Raw genomic sequence first — 24,631 nt, 5'->3', positions numbered from 1 at the left:
TTATAGAGAGAGAGAGAGAGAGAGAGAGAGAGAGAGAGAGAGAGAGAGAGAGAGAGAGTTACGATATATATATATATATATATATATATATATATATATATATATATATATATATATATATATATATATATATTTATATATATATATATATATGTATATATATATATATATATATATATATATATATATATGAATATATATGTATATTTGTATATAAATGTATATATATGTATATATATATATATATATATATATATATATATATATATATATATATATATATATATATATATATATATATATATATATGTGCGTATATATATGTATATACAATTACTCTCAGTAACATATAACATATTTACAAAGATCATATTAGGCCTAATAGAACGACAGCTAAACTTTAATAATCAACCAGGAGAGCAGGCAAGCTTTATAAGTGGGTATTAAACAACTGATTATCCATGTAATTAACCAGCAAATGGAAAAATTAAAAGAGTATGACAAACCATTATGCATAGCATTTATAGACTATAAGAAAGCTTTTAATTTTGTCAAAACCTCAGGAGTAATGAAAGTCGTTTAAAGATAAGGATTAGATAAATCTTATGCTAGACCGGTTGAAGATATCTATACAAGAAGTACAGCAATCCTAAAACTAAATAAAGATAGTGAGAAAATTTTTGAATAAGAAAATAGTTAGAGAGGGACACCGCCATCTCTCCTAAATGAAGAGATAAGTAGAATATCAATAGGTTTGAAAAATCTTTCTTTAACTGTGCTCTTTAACACTAAAAATCCAGATTACCCATATACAGAAAATGTTATACTCTCTCTCTCTCTCTCTCTCTCTCTCTCTCTCTCTCTCTCTCTCTCTCTCTCTCTCTCTCTCTCTCTCTCTCTCTCTCTGTTTTAATATCGTTGAAAATGGAGGAACATAAATCGATTTACCTAGAAGGGGATTTCTATAAACAACGGTTAGGCAAACATTAAGGGATTTAACGATATAAATGAGAAAAAAGGGAGATATTACTGGAGGAAGATTCTCTAGAATATTGATTATGATTATGAATATGGTTATGATATCTCTCTGAATTTACATCGAGATAGCTATATGCCAGACTCTCTCTCTCTCTCTCTCTCTCTCTCTCTCTCTCTCTCTCTCTCTCTCTCTCTCTCTCTCTCTCTCTCTCTCTCTACAATTTCAATATTATTTACAATATATATATATATATATATATATATATATATATATATATATATATATATATATATATATATGTGTGTGTGTATGTATATACATGTATATATATACACATGTATTTATAAATATATATGTGTGTGTATATATGTATGTATATATATGTATATATATGTATATGTATATATATATATATATATATATATGTGTGTGTGTGTATACATATGTATATATAAATGTATATATATATGTGTATATGTATATATATATATATATATATATATATATATATATATGTATATATATATATATATATATATATATATATACACACACACATATATATATATATATATATATATATGTATATATGTATATATATATATATATATATATATATATGTATTATTATGGTGTGTATATATATATGTATATATAAAATGCATTTATATATATATATATATATATATATAGAGAGAGAGAGAGAGAGAGAGAGAGAGAGAGAGAGAGAGAGAGAGAGAGAGAGAGAGAGAGAGAGAGAGAGAGAGAGAGAGGTATATGGTGAAAGTGTTTTATGTATCACCATGACCAGCAAGCCTGTACTAGCCAGGGCCATCTATACTAGTTGGTTTGCAGTAGCCAGCAGACCAAATTCCAGACGTGAATGAGGACATGTCTAGGGCCTTTGTTCTGAAATGGGCTAAAAATGGCTTTATTTTTTGTTGTTGCTAACAAACAATTCTAAAGTATTTCATTGCCTTATGGGACCTTTTTGGTATAGATGTAATAAGTTTTATAGGCAAGTTAGGCTCTTCAACGTTTAGAACGCTTCGAGAAAGCTTAAATCAGTACTAGATCTTTGCCCAGGCAGCCTCTAAAACGTTTAGAATTCTTCTATAAGGCTAATATCACTGGATACAACTCCCCATCCACTCACTAAACAGCGTCTAAACTTTTTAGAACGCTTCTAAAAGGCTAAAATCCCCGACAGGTCTTTGCTCAGACAGCTTCTATAAAGTTTACAATTCTTTACAGAACACTAAAAAGTGATGATTTACAATGGCGTCAAAATACGCTCTTCCTATGAATTACTTTGTTCATTAAAAGTTTGTGTCGAAATTGATTTAATCTTTTCTGCGTCAGCTTTAATAGTCCTTCCATCATCTGCGTGATTTTTTTTTTTAATCACGTCTATTCTCAGCTACCGAATACTTTTTTCTTCAGTCGAATTGACATTCATAACAAACTTTAGAAAACTGATATGAGTTTTTTTATAAATAAAACTTTCTCTCGGGTCATATCTCTTTCAACGTGGCAGAATAGAAAATACTTCCAAAAAAGTTTTGGCTCGCTTTTCCCCTTGAATGATACGAGGAGGGAGACAGGAGAGGGACTACAAATCAAATCGTGTGACTGACAGGGATGTAATTCTTATGAAAATATATAAAAGGAGAGTTACATAATTGCCTTTCTTACGCGTGTGGGAAAGATAGAGAGAAAGAGAGAGAGAGAGAGAGAGAGAGAGAGAGAGAGAGAGAGATTACAAATATTCAACTGATTTTACTTGAACACTTTATATTTTCGTTCCTGCTTCTATTCATAGGAACAAGTATTCACTATCAAACATGAACTTGTGTTCTATCGGGAGGCAAACGATGTCAGCAGTATACTACAGTGTACTACAGTGAATATAGCTAGTAATGAACTAATATAATAATACCAATTTCCTAATATCGCAAGAGGGTCTGCCCCTCTCTTTTATTCTTCTCCTGTACTTCTCTTTCTCCCTTTTTCCTTAATCTTTCCCTTCCCGAGTACCTGCCTTTGAGCTATAAACTGGATTGTATCCAGGGGTACTCTTCCTCTCCCCATATTCCACACTTCCCTATTCTTATTATTGTTGTTGTTGTATGTAATTTAAGGATTTTGGCCCCTTCGATTTTCTTTATTTTTGTTCACCACCAACTTCATTACGGAACAGAATCATTCTGAAACGTAGAGAAAAGTCAGAGTTCCAGGACATCTTAGACTGTAGAGGGTGACGTTGTTCAAGATACAGAGGCAGGTATGATTCCCGTAGCAGTAGTCATGAGGTTTGACAGTGAAATCTTTTTGTTTCTCCAATATCCACGAATTGCAATGTTTACCTTTAAAGGGGAATACTTTCTTGCGACCATAGGAAAATGTGAGTCGAAACTACTGTGGAAAGCTTAATTCAATATCAGTGATTATTGACGTAGGTCGTAGAAGAAGTATGTTCGACTTTAAAGTAACTTGCATATTAACTTCTAAAAATTACTCTAAGTAGAATATTGTTCCTAATATATATATATATATATATATATATATATATATATATATATATATATATATATATATATATTCTCCAGATCTCTTTAAAATTAGCAATTAAATGTGGTATTTAATTTTAGCGTATCGTTTAGAATTACTGTATATGTTAATGTCCACAGGGGACTATCAGGCGAAAAAGAAACCTAGTTATTTTGATTTTTCTCTCATGACGGTTATTTTGTACATGGAAACGATTAAATATAACTATTAATCATTCAATTTCAATAATTATTATTTTAACAATTTCAAAAGTAATAATAATGATAATAATAATAATAATAATAATAATAATAATAATAATAATAATAATAATAATAATAATAATAATTTTTACATTAATTTATGTATTCACTAACATATGCTACAGGTATCCTCGTTAGTATTACAAATGAAATATCAATTTATGTTATTTTGAATAAAATTGAAGCAAACTGCTACTGAATCGGCCTTTCAATGGCCATGCACGAGAGAGAGAGAGAGAGAGAGAGAGAGAGAGAGAGAGAGAGAGAGAGAGAGAGAGAGAGAGAGAGAGAGAGTTTGTCAAAGGATTAGTTGGTTGTTTCAATGGTTGAGATTTCAAAGTAAACTGAAAACAGAAGTACCACTTCACTGGTCATTGTTTGAGAGGATCAAAAGAGCGTGTCGGATAATACTTTACAAAACATTATATGTATCAGCATCTATTGGAATTTTAGTCCTTCTATGTTTCACTTATGCTTTTTTTTTAACCTCCGCCAACGAACTTGGAATGAGGTTATGTTTTAACTGCTATCTGTGTGTGTATTTGCTTGTGAACAGCTTCCTAGCCACAATTTTAAACGTAGAGTAATAAAACTTGCAGGGATTAACTGATATGTATAAGGCTGGAAATTATTAAATTTTGGAAGGTCAATGTCAAATGTCAAGGTCACGGTCAAGCAAAATGTCCAATTCACGTAATCAGCCATAAGATTGAACATCGTTGTCACAGAGACTTTAAACTTGGTTCATCTTTGAGTGTCTGAAAATCCAAGCCAATTGATACATGTTAAGGCCAAAGGTCAAAATCAAGGTCGAGTAAAAGGTCAAGTTATCTGCTGCCGTGGTGGAGGTCTGCGCTCTACTGAGTGGCCCTCTAGTTTTATTTGCCTTTAACCCAAAATTTACTCAAACTGTTTTATATCTGTTTCTTCTCATGTAATGCATTTACTTTTGTCCCAGTTTTCAATAATCATATAAATTAGATCACAATACTCTCATGATGACTTTATTGCTCGACAAATATATAGTTTTATAAAATATTATTTGAAAGGCGTCATGATTCTTTCGACTTCAAATCTAGACGATTCAGTTAATCTATAATATATCGGAAGCTCCATCTACATTTTCATATTCATTTGGCAAGCAATCCTTGAAGATATTCAGGCGCTACCTACTGGTCGCATAAAAACAGACTGAAATTAAGTGACTGGCATATGAAGGCTGATAACTTCTGAAAGTTTCAATGAAGTAGTTTCTTCGTTCATGCTTTGAGAGCATATTTATTCGTCCCCAAGGTAAGGAGCCAAGTTAGGCCAACAGTATGTTATAGTATTTATGAACTCTATCATATCCAATTGGTGACCTTGGAGTGACTAATTGTGAGAGGTGGATTTTAGTTACTAACAAAGAGGCCAAGTGAATGCAAGTAAAGTTTATTCAAGGGTACACTCGGACACACTGTTCTCTGTTATTTTTCTTCCTCTTGTTTTGTTAAAGTTTTTCATAGTTTATATGGGAAACATTTATCTTGATGTTGTTACTGCGCTTTGAATATTTCATTATTCCTTGTTTCCTTTGCTCACTGGGCTATTTTCCCTGCTGGAGCCCCGGGGTTTATAGCATCCTGCTTTTCCAACTAAGGTTGTAGCTTAAATAATAATAATAATAATAACAATAATAATAATAATAATAATAATAATAATAAAAATAAAAATAACGACCTTATATACAAATAGTTGAGGACACCAATATAAAAAAAAATTCAAACAATATGAACTATGCTATGGCAAGCTTAAACCGTTTTTTTTTTTTCATCATCAGTTATGGGGAGAGCGAAAGATTAAAAAAAAAAGCATTACAGTGTATGAGTATTTGAAACACGTGCGGTACAGCAGCGGTACAGCATTTAATGTCATAAGCGTATCCCAGCTACCTTACATAAGAGCCTTAGTTGATGTTTGCCATCATAGTCACTGAGGCATATCTATTACAGAACCGTGAAAGGTGACTGATAATTTGAAATGCCAGTTTCTTTATGAGTTAATGTTATTGCTCATTATATACAGTAGGACTAATAATAATAATAAGGTCGAAAGGAGAAGATTAGCGAAGTATTTCATAAAAGCTGTTTATGAGGAGTATGAAGCAGAGGACTTCGTTGCCTATATATTCATCAACATAAGAAGAATTAGCGTGACTTTTAAAGATGATGATTATTATTATTATTATTATTATTATTATTATTATTATTATTATCATTATCATAGTTAATAAGTACAACAAAAGAAACTCTAGAACAGAACTATATGGATTTGGAAACCCTTATATTAAGACTAATTACACAAAACGACCCTATTATTATTATTATTATTATTATTATTATTATTATTATTATTATTATTATTATTATCATTATTATTAAAAGCTAAGCTGCAACGTAGGGAAAAATAGCATAATCAAATTAAAAACGACAGCATTCAATTTGATAGAAACCCCTCATGAGTAAATTGATTTCCTACCTTAATAGCTGCTTGCCCTCATTCCTAATTTCGATATATCCTCCAAACAAATGTGATCCTGAAAAATCCTGAAAGGTAATCCTCTTTTCAACTCTTTCATTTCATTGGTCATTAAGGTCTTCTCACTTAGGATTTGGAGGGATTCTCCTGAGGAATCACTGAGGATTTGGAGGGATTCTCCTGAGGACTCACTGAGGATTTGCAGGGATTCTCCTGAGGACTCACTGAGGATTTGGAGGGATTCTCTTGAGTACTCACTGAGGATTTGGAGGGATTCTCCTAAGGACTCACATAGGATTTGGAGGGATTCTTCTGAGGACTCACTGAGGATTTGGAGGGATTCTCCCGAGGACTCACTGAGGATTTGGAGGGATTCTCCTGGGGACTCACTGACGATTTGGAGGGATTCTCCTGAGGATTCACATAGGATTTGGAGGGATTCTCCTGAGGACTCACATAGGATTTAGAGAAATTCTCCTGAGGACTCACATAGGATTTAGAGAAATTCTCCTGAGGACTTACTGGTGATTTGGAGGCATTCTCCTGATGAATCGCTGAGGATTTGGAAGGATTCTCCTGAGGACTACGGAACCATCTGTATCAGTTTTAATAGTCTGAATAGGAAACGATTCTCATTCAATATCTAGTTATTTCCCTTTGATGCTTCTATCAAACTGATCAAAAGGAAAGCCATTATAAGTTTTAATGATTTGAATTTAATTTGGATCAAATTGCAAGATGATGGGGATAGAAAGCGTGAATGATAGAGAGAGAGAGAGAGAGAGAGAGAGAGAGAGAGAGAGAGAGAGAGAGAGAGAGAGAGAGAATAAACTATCTCTTTTACTTTAAAGGAAGAAAACACTAATCTAGTTGGCATTGGTTGTCATTCGTTAAGCAGAAATTCTATTTTTTCTCTTTCGATAAGGTCAGAGGAATAGAGATTCTGGTGATGAGACAAGATCTTAAAGCAGATTAATCTTTGTAATATTAATATATTTTAAATGTGTTTCTTGAACTTTGTATAAACGTATGTTTTTGGTTGTCAGGGTAAAATGTATTCAACTCAATTTCAAAATATATATAAGTTAAGTGATCCCAAAAAGTAGGTCTGTGTAAACTTTACGCTCTAAAGGGGTGCAATATTTTATTTCTTTTAAATAAAGTTTTGACAGGAGATACACTGTTTGGCTAAAATTCCCAAAACTATATACCTTTCCATATTTCGTATTTCTCTAAAATAGAAATACCATCAATTCAAAGACTTTTATATGGAATCTATTTGTACAAAAGTAATAACTCGACCATCCAGATTAAATCGTACTTGCTTTTAAAATGCAAGACAGGTAAAATTACTATCACAGATGCAGTAGTTAAAAATGACAAGATATACTCAGTCGTTACTGACTATGGCGTATTGATATGTGTCCATTGAAGTAGCAGTGCTATAACTGGTTAACCGATAACATAAATAGTACAATGAAATAAAGTAGTTTTAGATATGTCAATATACAAGTTATTTATCAGTGTCTATAAACATGCAGACAATTGTTCACAACTGAGTTAAAAGTTTTTTTGTTTTTTTTAATGAAGCTCCAGGAAGTGGGAAGAGCAGAAAACGTTTCTGACTAGTGTCTAGTAATTAAGCGGTTTGCTCATTCAGTAATCAAAATCTATATACACGAAGTAGATGCTTTTATAATTGCAGTCACAATCGCAGTTAGTATCTCTAGATTCAATATTTTTCTGGTTTTAGCATTCAAAGGTTTCTTCTATCTCCTTGTACTAATGGAGATACAATACTGATATCTCTTTCTAGATTTTGATCAGCAAAGATGCTCATAATAATGTCAATTTTATTAATTTTAATAAATTCAATAATTTCGATTATCATTATATTTCTAATAACTAATAGCTTTAATAATGATAATGATTTCGGTAGTTGTGACTGCGTTGAAAGTGAAAAAAAAAAAAAGTTACCGCATTCAAAACACGATTCCTTCAAATGAAAACCAAATGACCCACATCAACAAGGACAACATGTCATTGACCTCCGTCCTCGTTTCTGCTTACATTCAGTTACAGAACCCATAGATGGAAATCGTCTAAAACTATTTATTAACAGTTGTGTTTGGCCGGTTCATCTTCAATTTTTTTGAGCGCTTTTCGCTTCCATTGTATCCTTTTGTTTTGGGAGTTGAAACTGGATGTTCCAAGACTTTTTGCGATAGTATCTAATACAACTTGAGGAAAGCATTCGAGGAAGATCCCGCTGCATTATCAGAAATCTTTACTTGGGCACTCTCATTTCAGTTATTTTGATAGTTTTCATAATAATAATAATAATAATAATAATAATAATTCAAGTTTATGTATCACTCACTTTGTACTAAAAATTTGGTTTCCTGTTTTATCAAGTTTATTTTTTCGATTAGCAAACCAACCTATTCATTCTTTAATTTCTACTGTATGTTGCCTGATTTGGAGGTTTTATCCATAGAAGTTTTATCCCTGCACAGGCCTTCAAATAGGAATATGACAGTGACCATTGAGTTTATTTTCCACTTCAACCATCCCTTGTTAGTGCAAACTGCTTCTTGTAAACCTAGTCTTGACTTTAATTATTTTTCTTGCTTATAAGAACTGATCCGAAATAAAGCTACACTGTTGAAAAAAAAAACAGTAATTTGAATCGGAAATTCTCCATAAAAATATACTGTTCACAGCCGTATTTCAGTAAAATACAAGCGACCGTAATTTTCCCCCACTATGTAATTACCTTCTAATGGATGGTGACCGTAATATCACTCCTTATCGTCAAATATATACGTTTTTAGAACGGTAAATGCCTGGCAACATTCATTCCAGGATTTATACCTTTTTTGACGGCAATTTTTTAGCAGTGTACTTTTGTCATTCATTATTCTTTCCATGACACGCTTTACAGAATTCAGCAAATGGTTCAGATAGTGCAAAGGGACTGGAATTTCTCATGAAAAGCGTAGGGAAATGTATGATATATCAGAGGCACAGAATCTCATTAGCGGTCCCTGCTTGTGATCGTAAATCGTTTATTCTCTGTCTGTACTTTTCTCTTTGGCTTATGCCATTAGACACACGCGTGTTCAGGAATAGGCGGAATTATACATCATGAAATTCCTCATTACTGCTCTTTCTAAGCTTTTGGAATCGGCTTTATATTATGCAAAAAGAATTAAGCCCACAGTGGAAATCAATTAACATTTTCATTCCCTCTTCCATGAGTTTTGTTAATATTAATGAGTCGCTAATATTTCATATAAGTACAACCACATTTTGAGAGCAAGCTATGATAAGGCGGAAAATGAAGAGTCCCTTGCAATGTTGAATGATATATAAGTTATGAAATTAGCTTTTTTATTTGAATATAGAAAAGTCGTGTCGCTCCTGCATGGAAGAATTTCATTTTCGTGGTAGTGAATTATATCATAATAATTTTTCCATGTCGGTCTATGTTAAATCAAATTTTTTAGGTCATTTCGACACTGTGAATTAGGCTTGGAATTCTCTTCTCGTGTCGCAAGGAATAAATGTATATATATATATATATATATATTTATATGTATATATATATATATGTATATATATATATATATATATATATATATATATATATATACATATATATATATATATATATATGTATGTATATATACATATATATATACATATATATATATATATATATGTATATATACATATATATATATATATATAAATATATATATATATGTATATATATATGTATATATATATATATATATATATACATATATATATACATATATATATATATATATATGTATATATATACATATATATGTATATATATATGAATATATATATATTTATATATATGTATATATATATATATATATATATAAATATATATATATTCATATATATATATATATATATATATGAATATATATAATATTTATATACATATATATATATATATATATATTGTGTTAAATATATTGTTTTTATCTTTCCAACTTCAGAATCCTTGTATTCTCGTTTTCTTTATCTTGTTAAATATATTGTTTTTATCTTTTCTTTCCAACTTCAGAATCCTTGTATTCTCGTTTTCTATATCTTGTTTATTTTTAGTACGAAAAAAGTACTTTGACTTTTTTCATAATCCTTGGTTTTCAACTCTCTTGGAAAATAAAAAGATCTCAAATGTAACTTTAAATAACTTATTATATTTAATAGCTGTAAATACTTTGTGTGCTGGCATTTGAGACCATTTCATAGTATTTAGCCCTTCTTGAATTAGTTAACGAAGTTAACGAGTAGTGGTAAGAATTTTTACCAAGCAGTATCTGCCTAACCCTCCAAGGAAGCAGTTCTCTTGACTTAAGTGAATATGAATTAACTCGACCTTTGTTAGAAACTTGCCAACTAATGTGTGATCATTACTAATGAACTCTTTTCACTTGAAGGACTTTTATTGCTGTGAAATAATGAAGTGCTAAGTACCACCAGTTTCACCAAAGTGCAATGGAGAGACGAGGGCATGATTCTCCAAGGGAGTGAGTTTTCAGAGGAACCATAGCAGCATGGAAGAGAGGCCAAGACGGGGATTCTATTTCCCCACCATAGTCTTTGGCATCCACCACATACTGCTGGATTACTTCAGAGGGATTCAACTCCGTGGATTTATATCGAGCAAGCAGGTGCTTGATAACTTTGAGGTAGGTCTCGGTAAATGTTGGCACACTTTACGAGATTTAAAGTTATTGAATGAATAATTTTAGCGCTGAGTCATTAATCCCGTAAAAAATACTTGTAACCAGAAAGAATTTACTCTTGGTAATATTTTGCTTTGCCATTTATCATATCTTTTGAGATCTTTTTATTGAATCTTACTCTGAACTTTAAGTCGCTTGCATAGGCAATAATTTCAGGTACAATTTTCTGATAGACGTATCATATCTTTTATAGGCTATGCACAGTGGCATCATGGTAATGGTATTGCTCGACGAATCTTATAAACTTTTCACTGGTTATAAGCGATTCGGGGTATGGAGGTTAGGTAACTAGTGCCAGAGTTACCTAGATATCTGGCAGCATCAAGTGTCATCAATATTAATTTATATTCTGCATAATATTATGCTTTAAATTTATTGCATGTTCAATAATAAATTCGATGTTCACTTTGATGTTTGTTTTCTCACATTTTCTTTACAATCTTCATATAAGTTTTTTCCGAATATGGCGACCGTGACAGGATATTATGACTTTGCTTTGATGCTTGCCCGATGTCTCTCCATTTGCACTGTTGGTGGAACATTGTTATTATTTTGCATTTTAATACTTTAGTGTAAAGGTTGAAGTGAATTTAATCTTAACATATTTCTGAAATAAGTTCTTTGCTCGGGAATTGCCTTCATTGCATATTTTTTTATATTCGAAACTTTGCTTCCTTGGTAATCTTTATTTATCGTCGTTGACCTAGTATTGATGCCATCGGTTTTTCTTGGTGTTAACGTATATTATTTAAAGTGATAAAGGGAATTTTACTTTTCAGCTTCGTTTTGTTACGCATACTTTAGCCTTTGAATATTTATATTTGTGATAGGTCAGGTAGTTGTATATATTCACAATGTCTGAACTTAAGAGATTAGTGAATCAAAGGAAGTATATAAGGAAGTGTGTGACAGAACATTTTAACCGTAAGGATAGTTTTCCTACATTAACTAGTGCAGCAAGGGAGAAATTACTCTTGCAATTTGAACAATGGCTTCCAGAATTGAAAGACTTGAATAAGCAGATATTAGAGCTTAAGTATGAGGAATGGGACGACGAAGAGGAAGAACGTAGGTCTGAGGAGGAATTGGACTCCTGTCAGGTCTATAATGACAAACTTTTATCTTGCTTAGTGGCTATTAGGAACCCTAGTGTTCCCTCTTCATCAGTTTCCCATTCGAATGACTCTCTTAGTTCCGCAAGAAGTTTGCTTAAGTCTCCCATAGCTCCCCTGCCTAAATACACTAGTTCTGATGACTAGGACCTAGCTAGATTTTTTGAAGAATTTGAAGATACTTCAAGTAAATTTGAATACCCTGAATACGATAAACTCTTGTTATTAAAGCAGCAGATCTCAGGCAGGGCCTTAGTTTTAGTAGAGTCCTTGGAAGCAGATAAGCAGGGATATTCACATGCAAAGCAATTACTACTGAAAGCCCTAGCTTCAGATGACACACAGAAATTTAATGTTTTGAGGCAGTTACCCATTTGAAACTTTCTAACAACACTGATCCATATGAATTTATCTCTAAGGTTAGGTTAATTATGGAAAGAATACGCAAATTGAAAATTACTGTGGACTGTATACTTCAGTTTTTTATATGGGAAGGATTGAATGATGCATTTAAGAATCATTTGATTCAAATTACTAACTGCTCCAAGCCAACGTTAAATGAAATTGTAGAAAAGTTTTTTGAAGCTAGTGAGCGTTATTGTAGCCAGTCTAAGAAAACTAAAGAAGTCCCTAAACAATTTTTCCCCAAAGAATCAAATGCTAGTGACCATGGAGCTACCAGCTTAGCTGTAGATGTAAAGTATGAAATAAATAAGACCTTTAAGCCTTGTAGTATATGCACTAAAGTAGATGGTAAACCAGCTGATCACCCTATCCACAAGTGTGCCAAATTTGACTCTGCAGAAGCCAAGATAGATAAAATAAGAAAATTGAAAGGATGCCTAAAATGTTCTAACCTAAATCATCTGAGTAAATTTTGTAGGTATAGGTTCAATAATAAATGTAAGTATTGCTCGGAGTGGCATTTCATTTTCCTGTGTATTCGGTCTGTTGATGGCAAGCAAGTCACAAATAAAGATGGAAATAAACCAGATAGCCAATCTTGTACAGATAAGGGTAAAGATAAAGCAAAATCCAAGTCTAAGGAAAATAAGGAGATATCTGGCTCAATGGTTAACATTGTGGAAGCTTTCCAGAGTGATTCTGACATGCAGACTGTTCTTCCCACTTTTACTGCAACCTTGGATAATGGTTTAAAGTTAAGATGTTTAAAAGACAGTGGCTGTCAGTGTAACTTCATTTTGACCGATATTGCGGACTTTTATAATTTACCCACATTAAGGGAAAATATTTCTCTAACAGTAAATGGTATTAACACTACTCAGAATTATACTACTAAGCTGATTGAAGTAAGTTTACAGATAGGGGATAGGCTTAGAAAAATTGAAGCACTGTGTATACCTTCTATTAATGTAAAGTTAAAACTTCCTAAATTAGGTAAGGTAGTAAGTGGTTTCAAAGAAAGAGGTTATTTGTTGGCAGATGAAAGCTTGTCAAATGATTCTTGTGGTATCCAGAGTATTCAGTTAATTCTTGGCACTCGCTCAGCATACTGTCTTCCTCAGCAGGAACACTTGTTTCGATCAAACTTAGAATCTCTATATTCTGAAACTCCTGCTGGAGTATTGTTACATGGTAATGTGGAACAAATATTGAAGGATTTAACATTTTTACCTTATGTTGGAAGTTGCTTTCAAGGATTGGTTCAACTTTCAGATCACAACTTAGTTGGTAGCATTTTCGGGAATGGTAATACTTGCCTTGTTTCGGATTGTGCTTTTAAAGATACGGTGGATCCCGTTAACATTAATGTATTTGATGATAAGGGGGATATAATTGAATCTCAGCTTATCAAGGCAGCTAACCAAATTTTAGAAGAAAGTTGTCATAGATTTGTAAAGTCTGAACCTAATGATTCTGATTCTGGGAGTTCTGAAATAAATAAGAAGTTGGTTAAGTTTTCCCTTGAAAATATGAAGAGAGATAAAGAAGGTAGAATTGTTGTTCCTTTATTTTGGAATCCTCAGGTGTCCCATTTATTAGGTTCCAATCAGGGATTGGCAGTTTCAATTTTAAAGTCTAACTTGAAAAAATTGCAAAATAACAGGGATAAGCTATTGATAATGGATAAAGTTTTTAAAGAACAGGAAAGTATGGGGATCATAGAGCGCATTAATAACCTTCCCGAATTTATCAGAGAGCACCCTAACCATAGCTTTTTGCCTCACATGGGCATCTTTAAAATGGATCGCGAAACCACAAAGTGCAGGATAGTGTATTTGTCTAATCTTTGTCAGCAAGATTCTAGTAAACCTTCCATTAGTCACAATCAGGCTATATATTCAGGACCAAATCTAAACCAGAAACTTTCCTCTGCTATATTACATTTGAGATTTGGACAGAAGTTATTATGTTTTGATTTCTGTAAAGCGTTCAATAATCTTGCCTTGAATGACACAGATAGCAATAGGCTATTATGCCTATGGTTTAGAAATGTAGAGAAGGAAGACTTTACCGTTGTGGCATACAGAAATTTAAGATTAAGTTTTGGCTTAAGATGCATTACTGTTACTTGCTCTATATAAGATTTTAATTTTAGATGTAGACTGTGATGATAGTAAACTTTTACAATTGAAGAGGATGATATATCAACTATGTTACATGGATAACTGTGCAGTTGCCTATGATAGTTCTGAAGAACTTCTCTGGGCATATCAACAACTACTAAGCATTTTTGAGCCTTACAAGTTTTACCTGCAGCAGTACATCAGTAATGATTTTGCATTGCAAGACCACATAGATAATGAGATTAGTACAGAAACCAATGAAAAGGTAAAAATACTTGGGTTGTCATGGGATAGGAAGCAAGACAGTTTATCGACTAAACCTATTAGTCTTAACATACAAGCTCGAACAAAACGGGAAGTATTGCAGTCTATTGCCTCCCAGTATGATCTCTTTAACTTTAATGGCCCTATTCTTAATCGTTCAAGGCTATTTTTGCATCAGTTACAGTGCAACAAAGATCTGGGCTGGGACAAGGAATTAGATGCCGATGTTAGGAGGCAATGGCGGAATATTGCCAAACAAGCAAATGCTGCTTCTGTTGCAGAGATACCAAGAGTCTTTGGGAGTAGAGAAGATACTTACCGGCTATTGGCATTTTCAGACAGTAGTAAGCAGATGTTTGGTGTAGTCATTTACATACAAAATATTCCCACAGGAAAGGTCAGTTTTGTCTTTGCAAAAAATAGGATAGTAAACAAGCAAATGGAATCTAAAAGCATGCCATCTCTGGAACTGCAAGGAATAACTTTGGCCGTAGAAGAAATTACATGTCTGTATGAGGAGTTCTCCGGAATTTCTTGTATGATGCCAATCAAAATAAGCGAGTTGATGGTCTACTCGGATAGCTTCGTTGCCCTTTCCTGGGTACATGGGTTTTCTGCCAAGCTTGATAAAATGCAGAAGTGTTCAGTATTTGTTCAAAATAGGTTACACACAATAAATGAACTGTGTAATAAACACCCGATTAATTTTTCTTTTGTGTCAGGTTGTGAAAATCCAGCCGATTGCATCACTCGCAGCTTATCTTTCAAGCAGCTTCAAAAAACTAACTACTTTTCAGGTCCCAAATTTCTGCTTAATGAGACAGAAGGTCAGCTGAACAGGGAATTTATCTTGGATTTTGTAATACCTGCCCTTCCGGTAAAGCAAGATTCTCCTGTTGGTGTTGTCCAGTCTTATCATGGTACTATAACTACAAAGATTGAGGAGCATACCGATGCTTTATCAAGATGTTCTAGCTACCATAAAGTTGTTTCTGTTTTCCGTAGAGTACTTATCTTTGTTAATAACTTGAAAATGAAACTAAAACTAAAGGATCCTGTTAAGTTTGGATATATTAGCTGTTTTGATATTAATCATAACTTCTTTGCAGAGGCTACAAAGATGGTAATAAGAAGAGATCAGCAGAAGCACTTCCCTGAAATTTTTGAATATTTTGAATTAAGAAACCGGTTGCTCAAAGATATCCCAAAGTTAGTTGGACAGCTCAATGTTTATGTGGATCAGGAAGGCCTGTTAAGGGTACGTAGCAAAATGCAGAAACTGAAAGATGACCTTAGGATGCGATTTCCATTGCTAATTTCTAAGGATAGTTTACTAACTAAATATATTGTATTAGATTATCATGAACGTTTTTTACATGCTGGATGCTATAGGCTACTGGCTGAAGTACGTAAGATATTTTGGATACCTAGATTTTTTTCAGTTGTTAAAAGGATAATCCGCACATGTGTCATATGCCGTAGGTTTAATGAGAGGACAGTTAATCTTAATCAACACTGTTATAGAGATTTTGGGATTAATCCCCCAGAGATTCCTTTCCGCTAATTTTTGTAGATTACATGGGACCCTTCTTTGTACGTTCCAGTGGGAAAAAAGTAAAAGCATGGATAGTATGTTTCACATGTACATGGAGTAGAGCTATAAATCTGAAGGTGTGCATGGACTTGAGTGTTAAAGAGTATCTTAGAGCCTTCCAGCTTCATACATTTGAGTTTGGACTACTAAATTTGTGTATTTCCGATCAAGGATCTCAGTTAGTAGCAGGAGGCAACGTAATTCTAGATTATCTAAAGGAACCAGAAGTTAAACTCTATCTAGAAGAGAATGGCATAAAGAACCTCCAGTTTGAACAGTTTTTCAAAGGGAACTCTGCTCTTGGTTCAATGGTTGAAAGTTGTGTGAAACTTACTAAGAGATGCTTATTTGGAGCCATGAGAAATAATGTTTTAGATATCAGGGATTTTGAGTTTTTAATATGTCAGACTGTCCATTTATTGAATAGAAGGCCAATAGCTTTTAAAGAAGCATTAAGAGATAGATATAAACAAATCACTTCCTGATCCCATAACACCAGAGTGTCTAATTAGGGGTTATGACCTTGTTTCAGTTAACTTAATTCCTGAGTTGCAAAGACATCCAGATCTAGAATTGGATGAGGACTATCTAGTTTCTCCTTGTGATAAAGTTAAAGAAAACTACACAAAACTGCGTAAAGTCAGAAGTCATTTGATTAACATTTATCATGAAGAATTTTTGGGTAACTTGACAAATCAAGCTGTAAATGCAAAAGACAGATTCAAACCTGTAAAACATACACTTCTTCAAAAGAATGATGTGGTTCTAATTAAAGAACCATATAGTAAGCCAAACCAATACCCAATGGGAATAGTTCATGATGTAGTTCTCAATGAGCTTGGGGAAGTTACTGGAGTTACCCAACTGAAAGGCAGAACTGGGGAACTTACTAAGAGACATTCATCTAATCTAATATTTCTTTTCAGACCTGATGTTTCTTCAAATGAAGATAAAGACAGTCCTAATTATGACTCAAATGATTCTAATCTGGCCAACAACCGCATTCTGGGAAAGCGTAAAGCGGCAAAGATTAGTGCTCTGAAGACCAGACAAATTTTACAGTAAAGTTTGTCTGTGTAGGCTTTTTTATTTATTATTGGTGATGGTAATTTAAGTAATTTTGGCAAATATTAGAAAAAAAAAATTCTGGTAATGTAAATACTTTGGGTATTTGTTTAAAAATTCAATCCTGCTTTTATTTCATAACAGGACTGAATGTTTTGGGGGGAGTGTGTTAAATATATTGTTTTTATCTTTCCAACTTCAGAATCCTTGTATTCTCGTTTTCTTTATCTTGTTAAATATATTGTTTTTATCTTTTCTTTCCAACTTCAGAATCCTTGTATTCTCGTTTTCTATATCTTGTTTATTTTTAGTACGAAAAAAGTACTTTGACTTTTTTCATAATCCTTGGTTTTCAACTCTCTTGGAAAATAAAAAGATCTCAAATGTAACTTTAAATAACTTATTATATTTAATAGCTGTAAATACTTTGTGTGCTGGCATTTGAGACCATTTCATAGTATTTAGCCCTTCTTGAATTAGTTAACGAAGTTAACGAGTAGTGGTAAGAATTTTTACCAAGCAGTATCTGCCTAACCCTCCAAGGAAGCAGTTCTCTTGACTTAAGTGAATATGGATTAACTCGACCTTTGTTAGAAACTTGCCAACTAATGTGTGATCATTACTAATGAACTCTTTTCACTTGAAGGACTTTTATTGCTGTGAAATAATGAAGTGCTAAGTACCACCAGTTTCACCAAAGTGCAATGGAGAGACGAGGGCATGATTCTCCAAGGGAGTGAGTTTTCAGAGGAACCATAGCAGCATGGAAGAGAGGCCAAGACGGGGATTCTATTTCCCCACCATAGTCTTTGGCATCCACCACATACTGCTGGATACTTCAGGGGGATTCAACTCCGTGGATTTATATCGAGCAAGCAGGTGCTTGATAACTTTGAGGTAGGTCTCGGTAAATGTTGGCACACTTTACGAGATTTAAAGTTATTGAATGAATAATTTTAGCGCTGAGTCATTAATCCCGTAAAAAATAATACTTGTAACCAGAAAGAATTTACTCTTGGTAATATTTTGCTTTGCCATTTATCATATCTTTTGAGATCTTTTTATTGAATCTTACTCTGAACTTTATGTCGCTTGCATAGGCAATAATTTCAGGTACAATTTTCTGATAGACGTATCATATCTTTTATAGGTCATGCACAGTGGCATCATGGTAATGGTATTGCTCGACGAATCTTATAAACTTTTCACTGGTTATAAGCGATTCGGGGTATGGAGGTTAGGTAACTAGTGCCAGAGTTACCTAGATATCGGGCAGCATCAAGTGTCATCAATATTAATTTATATTCTGCATAATATTATGCTTTAAATTTATTGTATGTTCAATAATAAATTCGATGTTCACTTTGATGTTTGTTTTCTCACATTTTCTTTACAACCTTCATATAAGTTTTTTCCGAATATATATATATATATATATATATATATATATATATATATATATATATATATATATATATATATATATATATAATGCCATAGCCTCTGCACCATGGTCTTCCTATGTTTTGGGGTAGAGATCTCTTGCTTGAAGGTACACTTGGGCACACTATTCTATCTTTTTTTTTGGGCTCAAGCCATGTCGTCCTGATGGAGTTCCTATAGCGTAGCTTCCTAGGGTATATTACAACTACGGCGATATTCCCAGAGAATTTACCTTAAGGTACCAGAATTCTAACTCCTGGAGCGAATATCCCTCCTGAAAGGGATATCGCGACATATCAGAGGACGTATTCTTGACACGCCACATGGCAATCTGCATCCCGAACAGAGATTTCGTCTCGCAGGGGGCAATTGGCAAGACACGAATTCGGGAAAGAAAAAGGGGGAGCCGCTCCCAAGGCTCCCTATCTCCCGTTTCGTAAGCGTGCCTGGCGCCAATCCTGGCGCCATCTGAATTCCTTTTTGCGTAGCTTAACAACTCGGTGTTTTTTCCTGTGTTTCTCGCAAATCTTGGATTTATTCTGCTTTTCATGGCTTCTCCATCTTCGTTGGCCTCTGATAAGTTGAGTACCATGTCTTTTATGTATAAATGTAGGCTCTTGGTAAATTTTTGAGTGATTAATAGGATTAATCTTTGTTACAAGAGCCGTAGCCTACCGGAGGCGTCATGGACGCTGTCGCTCTCTAGGTATAAGTTTAGTTAGTCAGAGCGACATTCCCGGTTGTTTTGCTTTAATAAATTTTAGCTATTTAGCATTACATAGGATTTACTTTCGTGCTTAGTATTATTTTGGCGAAGTATTCGCCATTCTGGCCTACGCTAGGCCATGTAGCCTAGTCGTTTGGTCCTAGTACTTCATGCATGATTTTGGTTTTTCAGAGTGTATTAAAATTTTATTGAAGCTTTAGGCTATGTTTTATACATTTAAGATTATGTTGAATATTTTCAAGATAGTATACGAGTGAGTTTCGGTGATTTAGGTAATTGATTCTCTTGGTGCCTAGGCTAAGTTGCTTATGGAGCCTTAGTATACTTTCTCATACTCCCCGGTTGCTTTCTTTTCTTCGGAGAAGGTATGCAATCCCTTTCCCTCTGTTTAAGCCTTGGTCTTATCCCTAAGTGGTTTATCTGAATTAATTTTCGATAAAACTATACTGGGGTGTTACTGTACCTTCCTGTTCCAGTAAGTCTGGTTCAAAGAGGGACAGAACAACAGAGTTTTTTAGTCTGAGTCTGTGTTTGTCTGGCTTGTGGTAGAGTCTCCCTCGCTGGCCTGACAGACAGAGGTGGCTTAGCCTCCTCAGGTCACTACCGAAGGTTTCTGTGGATATGATTCCTTCTTTTGTGATCTACCAGACTAGTCCTTGTTGCTGTTCTCGGGTGAGGATAAGTTTCTTTTCCTGGGAGTAGCAACACCTTCCTTGCTTCGGTGCTCTGGGAGCTGGCAAGTATTACTGGCCTCCCCCCTTGGGCTAAGATGAGTTTCTTGGCTGCGGGTGATCCGTCACTAAAGCAAGGTTGGTAGGACCCTCTTTTGTCCCTTCCCCCTCTATCTCCGTAATGGCCTAAGACATTACAGTACTGTACGTCATTCTACATCTGGACCTAGAATAGGTTAGGATGTGGAATTGACTCAGCCCCTTGCCAGCCGGCAGAGCTGCCGGCCGGCAAGGGTCTTCTATTTTGAGTGCTGCCCGGACCTCCCTTGGTCCCTCATCCATGCCTGCCTGTAGAGCCAGACGGCATTGGTCAGGAAGCCTGAATTAGATTCTCCCCTTCCTTATATGCACTCTTTCGGATTGCCGGGCTTGGAGGTAGTGTACACTCTTATCCCGGCATCCATCCTGTTTTTCTTCTAGTGCTGTACCCGACCCGGCTGCCGGCCTATGAGGCCGGCAGCCGGGCGGTTGTAGTCCTCTGGTTCTTTTGCTGCCGGCCCTTGTCTGCCGGTCACCAAGAGTGTGGCCGGCAGCTGGGTACTACCTTGTGTAGTTGCCGGCCGGCAGTCATTGCCGGCCGACATTGGCTGTTGCCGGCCGGCAGTTGCTGCCGGCCGGCACATGCATTTGAACCAGCGTTCTGCCACCTTATAGCTGTTAAGTAGTATACTTTAAAGCTAGTTATGGTGTGTGCCGGCCGGCAAGTGCCAGCCGGCACGTAACCTCCTATACTGTACCAGTATTCTTCAGTATAACATGTACTGTAAGAAGAAAACTATAGTATGGGTTTTGGTACAGCACTGTGTGTTCTAACACTTTTCTGTTTTCTTGCACAAGTCCTTTGCTGTTGCCCTACAGATAGGAAAGTGAGTTCTTTCCTGTCTATTATCCAGGATTTTAAAATCATTTCTTAGGTGTGAGCTCCACCTGTTTCCTCTGGAAACTTTGCATTGGTTACTCTAGAAGAGATTAACCATTTGATTTTATTATCTGGAAGGCTGCAGCAATTGGTTGTGAGGGAAACACAAGTGTGTGTCTTTCCTCTCTGAATTTTTATGCTATACTATGCATATCCAGTGATACATAGTTCACTTGATACTCATGGAAATTTCTTCTCTTTACAGAAGGACCCTCCGAAGTGCGGAAGTGTCTTCTGCAACGTCCGCAGCAAGAGCCTCTGCGGACATGAGTTTGGTAGGAGACATGCAGCATGCGCTGTCTCCAAGGGTGATCTCCAGTATTGGGACCATCAGGTATGTACTGTGTGCATTAATCTAATTACAGAGGCCTTTGATTCCCCTAGGATGGCGGAATCAAGGGATATAGCAAGGGAGAAGCTTCGTACCTGGGTAAGGGGCTTCCAGAAGAACACCTCTGGACCTTATCTTCCAAGTGAGAAGATGAGGGCGTATCTTTTCCCTAAGGCATCAGCTGATGCAGTGATTCCCCAGCCTCAAGAGGAGATCCCCCAAGTTCAGATCCAGGTGGATGCTGAAGTCTCGGTCGCTATGCAAGACATCCAGTTAGATGACGGGATGTCTGTCGTGGACGAGCGTCTGAAGGAAGACCCCCTGGCAGAAGCCCAGGGTGAAGTTCAAGCCCCAGACGTTGTAGAGGAAGAGGTCGACGAGGTGTCGGCTACTCCGGTTCAGATCCTGGAGCCTATTCCCTCAACATCGGCCGGCCTCCCAGTAGAGCTGGGACAGGCCCTCTCCTCCATTGTTGGAATGATCCAACAGATGCAGAAGGAGAATCAGGAGAAGGCGGCTGCAATGGAACTGCGGATGCAGAGCCTTGCAGAATCACATGGGCCCCAGAAAAGGTTCAATGTGAAAGACCTTCCCTTGTGCTCAGATGCTAAACCATGTGTCTGGCTGAGGAAGGAACCAGCTTCAAAGGAGGAGACAGAGCCAAAGGAGGTCATAGTGATGGACCATACTAAGGCTCAAGCTCTGCTTTCATCCTCGTTGAAAGAGAGGGGCTTCTCTAACTCAAAGGTAGCTGCATTGAGCAAGAAGCTCCCTTCCTTTGTGTCCTCTCCTGCTAGAGCCTTCCCCTTTTTACAGAAAGGGTTTGCGGCTGTACTAAAAGCAGTCGAGGCCGACAAGCCTTGCCCCTCCCTGGAGGAGTGTAAACCCTTGTCGCTGGCCCTACCTATGGACCACAAAGACTGGAAGGACGTCCATCTTACGTTCTCAGTTGGGAAGATGGAGGCTGATATCGCCGGACGTCAGTTCGGCGAGGACCTCCCTAAGCTGTCTGACTTTCTCTTGCAGAGAGAGTTCGAGACAAAAGAAAGACTGGCTGCCTCAATGTCTCTTCAGACTACTCTTGAGACGATGGCAAGTGACCCCAAGGTCCATGAAATGTTCATGGTGGTGGCCAAGACTCATCTGGCCACAGTGACGAAGGACCTTTATGGCTTCGTCAAGGCGAGGAGAGCTTGTAGGGAGTTCGTGTTCACCTCGGCTACGGTGAGGCACGAGCCAAGGAAACTAATCTCCTCCAACATTTGGGGCAAAGACCTTTTCCCTACCGATTTGGTCAAAGAAGTAGTTGATAAGGCCTCCTTGGAGAATAGAAACCTTCTCCAGAAGTGGGGCCTGGCTATCAAAAGAAAGTCTTCCCCGGATGAGGGTCCTCAACCAAAGAGGAAGACTATGAGGACTAGGCTACCGTCTCGGCCAGCCAAGCCTTTTAGACAGCAACTGCAATTGCTATTACCTCCAGTGCCCCAGATCGTGGCACAAACCCCGACCACTTTTCAGTGGGTACCCCAGGCCGTGTCGACACAGTCCACGGCATTCACCCCATCGTTCGAAGGGCAGTCTACTTCCTTTCGAGCAAAGCCTAGAGGGGCAGCCAGAGGCTCGTCTGGGCGCCCCTCAAGGGGAAGGGGATTCAGGGGTGGTCGTGGTCCCACTCGGGACGGCAGTCCAAGTGGGATGATACCGGTAGGAGGGAGACTTCTGAAATTTCGGGATCGGTGGACCTTCGATCCCTGGGCCCAAAGCCTACTCAAGAATGGACTGAGCTGGAGCTGGTACAGCACTCCACCCCCGGGCCTTCGGGTTTTCCAACACTCCACCCCCGTTCTGGAGGAGTACGTTCAAGAACTGTTGGAGAAAAATGTGATCCGAAAGGTGAAGTCCATCAAATTCCAAGGGAGGCTGTTTTGTGTTCCCAAGAAAGACTCGGAAAAGCTCAGTCATTCTGGACTTGTCGCCACTCAACAAGTTCATAGTGTATTGCAAATTCAAGATGCTAACACTGCAACACATAAGGACCTTACTGCCCAGGAGGGCATATTCCATCTCTATAGACTTGTCAGACGCCTATTGGCACATTTCAATCAACCGTCGACTCTCCCCCTACCTAGGGTTCAGGCTACAACGAAGACTATACGACTTCAGAGCCATGCCATTCGGGCTAATCATAGCCCCAAGGATTTTTACGAAGTTTGCGAGCGTCGCTCTCAAACAATTACGCCTAAAGGGAATTCAGGTAGTAGCCTACCTGGACGACTGGTTGGTGGGGGCAGCATCAGAGACAGAATGCTTGCAAGCTTCCAGTCAAGTGATCCAGTTCCTAGAGTACCTAGGTTTCAAGATCAACAGAAAAAAGTCTCGACTTTCTTCATCTCAAAAGTTCCAGTGGCTGGGAATCCACTGGGACCTTTTGTCACACCGTTTCTCCATCCCGGCGAAGAAAAGGAAGGAGATAGCGGGTTCTGTCAAGAGACTTCTAGATTCCGAAAGGATATCAAGACGCGAACAGGAGAGGGTACTGAGCTCTCTCCAGTTTGCTTCGGTGACAGACCCAGTGCTAATAGCACAGCTAAAGGATGCAACCGGAGTTTGGAGAAGTTATGCATCAAACGTGCGAAGAGATCTGAGAAGACCAGTTCCGTTTCGTCTACGTACTCTTCTCAGGCCTTGGTCCCAAGCCAGACATCTAAAGAAGTCGGTTCTTCTTCAGCCACCTCCCCCGTCGGTGACGATTCACTCAGACGCCTCGAAGGAGGGATGGGGAGGTCACTCTCATCGGAAAAAAGTCCAGGGGACT

The 24,631-nt window shown here is 36.4% G+C and overlaps 1 protein-coding gene and 2 pseudogenes across 1 annotated transcript; all 3 read left to right on the top strand.

Annotated features, from left to right (window-relative positions):
• Positions 1-11,651: 11,651 nt before the first annotated feature.
• On the top strand, positions 11,652-14,760 carry LOC137644215 (uncharacterized; annotated as a pseudogene).
• Positions 14,761-14,836: 76 nt separating this feature from the next.
• Positions 14,837-16,570, top strand: LOC137644214 (uncharacterized). Its single transcript, XM_068377216.1, has one exon. The coding sequence runs from the start codon at positions 14,837-14,839 to the stop codon at positions 16,568-16,570; it is 1,734 nt and encodes a 577-aa protein (XP_068233317.1).
• LOC137643509 (uncharacterized) lies at positions 16,456-18,550 on the top strand (annotated as a pseudogene).
• Positions 18,551-24,631: the final 6,081 nt, after the last annotated feature.

The sequence above is a fragment of the Palaemon carinicauda genome, chromosome 7, assembly GCF_036898095.1.
Source record: "Palaemon carinicauda isolate YSFRI2023 chromosome 7, ASM3689809v2, whole genome shotgun sequence".
Taxonomy (NCBI): domain Eukaryota; kingdom Metazoa; phylum Arthropoda; class Malacostraca; order Decapoda; family Palaemonidae; genus Palaemon; species Palaemon carinicauda.
Note: the sequence above shows the minus strand (reverse complement) of the source record. Positions and strands in the feature narration are given on the sequence as shown.

Coding starts and splice junctions, on each gene's coding strand:
- LOC137644214 (XM_068377216.1), top strand. CDS start 14,837: ATGGATAACTGTGCAGTTGCCTATGATAGTTCTGAAGAACTTCTCTGG.